Source organism: Sinocyclocheilus rhinocerous, unplaced genomic scaffold (genome assembly GCF_001515625.1).
Source record: "Sinocyclocheilus rhinocerous isolate Xijiao unplaced genomic scaffold, SAMN03320098_v1.1 scaffold890, whole genome shotgun sequence".
Taxonomy (NCBI): Eukaryota; Metazoa; Chordata; class Actinopteri; order Cypriniformes; family Cyprinidae; genus Sinocyclocheilus; species Sinocyclocheilus rhinocerous.
The window spans coordinates 68,585-74,561 of record NW_015637021.1 but is presented as its reverse complement, the minus strand read 5'-3'; the positions used below and the strand labels follow the sequence as shown (position 1 = coordinate 74,561).

General features: G+C 37.3%; 1 protein-coding gene across 1 annotated transcript in view; it reads right to left on the bottom strand.

Annotated features, from left to right (window-relative positions):
• The window catches only part of LOC107748388 (SWI/SNF complex subunit SMARCC2-like), a 16,119-nt gene that overhangs the window by 2,886 nt on the left and 7,256 nt on the right, over window positions 1-5,977 (bottom strand). Inside the window, exons 16-24 of the mRNA XM_016563164.1 lie at window positions 3,433-3,586; window positions 3,100-3,216; window positions 2,723-2,776; window positions 1,806-2,064; window positions 1,435-1,596; window positions 1,284-1,351; window positions 649-769; window positions 254-417; window positions 26-160 (exon numbers count right to left, since the gene is read on the bottom strand). Coding sequence (XP_016418650.1) covers window positions 26-160; window positions 254-417; window positions 649-769; window positions 1,284-1,351; window positions 1,435-1,596; window positions 1,806-2,064; window positions 2,723-2,776; window positions 3,100-3,216; window positions 3,433-3,586 — 1,234 coding nt within the window. The remainder of the gene's footprint in view (window positions 1-25; window positions 161-253; window positions 418-648; window positions 770-1,283; window positions 1,352-1,434; window positions 1,597-1,805; window positions 2,065-2,722; window positions 2,777-3,099; window positions 3,217-3,432; window positions 3,587-5,977) is intronic.

The window sequence follows — 5,977 nt, the reverse complement described above, 5'->3', positions numbered from 1 at the left end:
ATCTTCATTATCCATGTTGCCTTACTGCCTCTCTCTCTCTGTCCATGATGGTTTCCAACTCTTCAAAGTGTCTGAGTTTGATCTCCAGTTTCTTCATCTGGGTCTCTACCAGCAGAGCCACCAGAGACTTGATCTTCCTTTCCTCTACTGCTGCCAAGTGCTGAATGTAAATAAATCAAAGAATACAGCGTTAAGTGTTTAGTTTGCAGGAAAGCTGTTTGTTTTCTCACCGTGATGTCACCTTTTCACACACCTTGGCTTTCACGGCAGCAGCAGCGAGTGCTGAAGCAGCGGCGGTGGCCAGGTTTCCCTCTCCTACATCTCTCTCCACCTTTGCTTTCTTCTCCCCCTCACTCTCTCCATCCCTCTGACCCTCTTCTGATCCCTCCTTCTGTTCTTTCTCCTTCTCGCCATCAGCTGCAGAGATCCCAAAGAGTTCAGGTAAGAAATTTTATCGATGCATTTCGTAACTTTGTAACAGTTTATGAAAACAACACACAATGGCAGATGTTTTTGTACTGCACTTACACAAATACTGCATTAGTATATCTGCATCACACTACGAATCTGCATCTCTTAATCTTTGCATTTAAATTTAATCTGATGTCTTGTTCTAAGTCCTATTTTTATTCTTGCTGTAAAACGCACCCATTTCTGAGTCTGTTTTCTCTGTCTCTCTGTCTGTCTCCCCTTCTCTCACTCTCTCTTCCTCTTTCTTGCCGTTCTCTCCTTGTTTTTCTTCCTCCTCACTGGCTCCATCTTTGCTCTCCTAAAATGTCAGACATAGGAATGTCACATGTGTTAATATTAGGAAAATATCACAAATCTCCACAAAATATTTAACAGCACAACTGTTTTCAACATTGATAATAACATGAAAAGTTTCCTGAATACTAAATGAGCATATTACAATGATTTCTAAATGATTGTGTGACATTGAAGAGTGGAGTAATGACTGCTGAAAATTCACAGGAGTAAATTACGTTTTAAAATAGAATTTTCTTGAATTTATTTCACAATATTACCGATTTTACTGTATTTTTTATGAAAGAAATGACTTTGTAAGAACTTTTTCAAAAACCTTTAAACATCCAACACCAATCTTTTCAATGGTAGTATATATATTTAAGTAGGCCTATACATTATTATGTTTTACATTTTCCAAAATCCTAGAACTTTCTGTTTACTTCTTGGTTTAAATCAGACTTTTAATCCCAGATTTTCAATGCATTCTCAGACTTTTGGACTCCACTGTACGTGTTTTGTTTTTTATGCACAGTTACCTTATTTTCTCTTTTATCTTGGCTAGATTGACCATCACTGCTCTTATTCTCCTCACTTCCATCCTCAGCTGAAAAACAAACATACACAGTTATTTTCTCTCTCACTATGCTCCAAAAAGCATAAAACAAGTGAAAATGTTTGTTTTCTTACAGGGTTTGTCAGAATCCTCGAGGCCGGTTCCTGCGATGCCGCTGCCCTCCAGGCCGTAGAGAGGGTCTGGCCTCCCGCTTGCTCTGGCCGCCTCCTCCACTCGACGCACATGAGCCTCCACCAACGCAGCTGGTACCTCCTCCTTCATTCGAGAGAACTCCTCTGAGAAAAAGAAAGAGAAACATTATACTCATGTAAAAAAATACAAAACAAGTCCTTTTTGGGGCTTGACAGCCCAAATTCTTATTCACTATTGTTGCATACAGAAAAAAAGACAAAAAGAAATCATTCAGATACAGTCACTTCAAGTGTAATTAAATGATGATTTTTATTTATGTGTGAACTATCACTTTAATATTGTATCTTCTCACCAAGTGCTGATTTAGATGCAGCAGAAGCCACTCGAGGGTCGACCACAGAGGCTAGAAACGCCACAGTGCTCATGACAGGATTCCCCGCCTGACTGAACGGAACTGGCTGATAGGCCAGCGGGCCTAGGGAGGAGGAGCTATCCTCCAGGTAGGGGTCTTCGATCGGTAGACGCAGGAAGTGGAGGATGCACTCATCCTGTGTGCGGCTGCCCACGTGTTCCGATACTTTATTCCAGTCATCTTTACACATCTCTAGACCCTGAAAACAAACAGGAATTGTTAAGTGGAAAAAGTCACTATTGTTCAAAAGTTTGGGGTCAGTAAGGCTTTTTTTTTAATTACTACTTTTGAAGGACTAAAAGGATGAAAAGTGACATTTAAGACTTTTACAAAAAATTCTAAGAATTCTAATTCAAAACTTTCTATTCATCAAAGAATCCTGAAAAAATGTACCACAGTTTCCAAAAATATTAATCAACACAGCCGTTGAAAACTTTGATAATACTTGTTTGCTACTTGTTAGTTTGTAAATGTTTCTTGAGCACCAAATCCGCTTATTAAAATGATTTCTGAAGAATCATGTGACAGAAAACTAAGGAGTAATGGTTGCTGAAATTCAGCTTTGCCATCACAGGAATAAATTACATTTTAAAACATATTAACATAGAAACATTATTTTAAATTGTAATGATATTTCACAATATTATGGTTTTATTGTATTTTAATCAAATGAATGCAGCCTTGGTGAGCATAAAAGACCTCTTTCAAAAATATTACAAATCTTACCGGACCCCAACTTTTGAACGGTAGTGTAAATCATGTTTAAAAATCGTATCAAATTAAAACAAATTTAAAACTCAAGCATTTTGACTAGTGGACTCAGAGAGTCTTGGACATTTTATATGTTTACACTGTACCTCCAGCAGTAGCAGTGTCTCCTGGTCTGTCCATTCCCGAGTGGCACTGGGTCCCTAATCATGCAGATTTATGCTACAAGCTCTGTGTAGATACATACAGTAAGAAAGTTATTTCCCTTAACCAGGAAATTAACGTTCTTAGAATTGACAAGACAGTTGACCCTGAGAGGTCAAGTAAATATCTACAGCGGATCTAAAATATTCATAATTAATTATAACTAGTTATGATTAATTATTCATATTTCCCATGAGCTGATTCGTTACATAAATCTTTCTCATAGCGCTCAGAATCATCTTCATACTTCATATTCCAAAATTCCTTTTAACCTGACACATTCTCATTTTCTCTCTACCCCATTTGTGATGAGCGCTCTTACTTTAGCTGGGCCGCTCTTCTTACTGTACACATCTGTCCTCAACCCAAAGTTCTGCAAGTCGGCTGGTTTGTCCTTGACTTTGTCTGGGAATGAGAGCATCGGCTGAGAGGATGAAGTCTGGTGGGAACAACAACAAAAAACAGCTTAGATAACCAATCAAGTGAAGACAAAAATTCACACAGAATTTTTTTTTAGGGCTGTCAATCAAATAAAATATTTTATTTAACTTTTTTCCTAGTAAATATGTTAATGCCTTCAGCTCCCTTTAAAGGTGTTGAGTTTGAAAATCTGTGTGGATCACACCTATAGCACGAAAAGACTGCTTTATTTTACCTGGGATGCTTTAGGCTGTAGTGGTACCAGACTTGATGGAGTATCTGCCAGCACATGAAAGTGTGAGGTGGGTGGAGGCCCCATGGGAGTGGGCCGACTCTCTGAATCCACCTGATAGTTAATCAAGCCCCACTGTTCCAGAAATGCATGGACCCTGTTCACACAAATACACTTACACACTTAAATGACATCGAAGTCAAAGTTGAAAAGAAATCAAGCGTTAATTGTCAATCATCTTTGACGATAGTGGTCCTGACAGAACCATGCATATATAATGTAAACATTTTAGCATTTAACATTTTAGCATTTTCTTTCTTTTCCCAGACCTCATAATGGCACAAACATCTCCAGCCAGGTTCCTACGGCATGCTGTAGAGGTCAAATACTCCTGTGGGTTCAGTCTGTACGTGTCAATCATGAAGTTACGGTATGCCAGGTAACTGTAACACAGCAGAGAGTGAAGAAACAGGGTGGAAAAAAAAAAAGCTAATTAATGAAGGTCAGAAAACATATTTAAGTTCAAATCAGTCTTTGTGTGAAGGTTCACCAGAAGATATTCTTACATTTCAGGTGTCTTTGACTTGTTTTTCCCATTGAAAAACTCAGGCAGTGCTCTGCGCTAGCATGGACAGACACTAAGAGAGACAGAAACAGACTGTGTTGTGACTCTAGATTTTTCTCTCATGAGAAAACATTCACTTCCTATTTAATGGTTGATTCTTGATCAGAATAAGTTTTAAAGTTGTGTGTAGTCACAGTACCTGTTATAGTCAAACCAAGCAGCATAGCTAGGGATAATGATATGATGGGTCTGTTCAGTGACATTATCCTCATGAAGGTCCGAACCCTTCACCGGTTCTCCTTTCACACTCGGACAACCTTCTTCTTCCTCCTAGAAACACACAAACACATAACAAACCATGAAAACTGCTCACGAAATATAGTGGGATTTAAACCTCTGACATTTTGATAATCTAGTCTTCATTAGTCTAAATTTTGAAAATGTTAAGATTTTGATAAATGTAATTATTAAAAATGCTGTACTATTTTTGGGTCACCAATCAAACCATGTCATTAAATCATGAGTTCACGCAACCTGAAATACAAAAAAATTATCATTCTTTTGTTTATTTTTAAATTCATATATTCTTCCAAATTTTTATGATACTATAATTTATATAAAAATTTAATTATTGTGATTATTAATAATAATACTAATAATCATATATTTTAATGCATTATTTTTAAAAAAATGCAATTTTAAAAATAAGCATTTTAGAAGCATGATTATTATTTGGTCTCAAATCCAGCTGTATATATATAAAACTAAACATACAGAAATATGAAAACTGAACTTGTGAGCAGAAATACTGTGAAATGTGTTTCATTTGCTGCTATACCTTCCCTACAGTCTCCATTGATTCATCCTCTTGCTCATCTAGGTGTGATAGCAGAAAAAAAAACAATTGAGTCATTTTGCACATATACTTATACTTTATATTACAGGAAAAAACTGTGTTAATTAGCACAGAAAGATGAAGTGAGTGCTTTTTATGATAAAATTTCTCCTTTCTCCTAAAACGTCCTCCTATCGCTGCTCTTCTATGCAAAGACAGCTGTAATTACCCATTCATAGGCTGACATAGACATCCTTTATTTTTGCAATTACACTTTGCAAAAATAAAAGAAAAGACACACTTCACCTTTCGGTTAGTTTGAGTGGCAGGTGTGTTAGAGACAGACACTACTGTAGAGACATACCCAGGTCAGTCATAGTGCCTCCTTTCACTGGAGTAGAATCTGAGTCCTTCTTAGTCACTACACACACAAATATCAAGATTACACACAATCTAGACTAACACGTTAGTTAAAAACTGTTAGATGTGTGTGAATGTACCTGTTTTAGGTAGTGTTGCTTCCTCCACTGCAGGCACAGGTGAGGGTTCATCTAAATCTTTAGTCAGATCTTCCTGTTCTTCCTCTCTCTGTCCTCGTTTGGACTTAGTGTAGGGAGTAGTGGGCCTGAAAACACACACACAGGTCCATACAAAGACACAGAGAGAGGTTCACATTTAAAAATTAAAACAAAAGATAAATTAAAATCAAAATAATTTCAGATATTCTCTGAAACAAATGTCACTGTTTCCTGAGAATCTCCTGAGGAGTTTAAAATGCAGTAATAGAAATACCCTTTCTTGGTGTTTTTCTTCTTGCTCTCCTGTGGTGGAGGGGTAGGAGATGGAGACGGGGAGCGCTTCCTTTTTTTGGCACTGCTGGGTTTTTTATCCCTCCTTTCATCTGGAGTGCTCACTTCATCTGTGAGAGTCTTCGCTGAAATTCTCTTCCTCCTCGGTCCTCCTTCTCCCACCTCATAGTCTTCCTCATTCATCCACTCATTAAACTGATCCAGGTCCAGAATCCACTTGGCATGGACCTACACATACAAACACTTACAGTCAGGTGATAAATGGATGAATTTCTCAGATAACCATTTGCTAATTTAATTAAAAAAAAAAAAAAAAAATATTGAAAAAAAAAAAAAAAC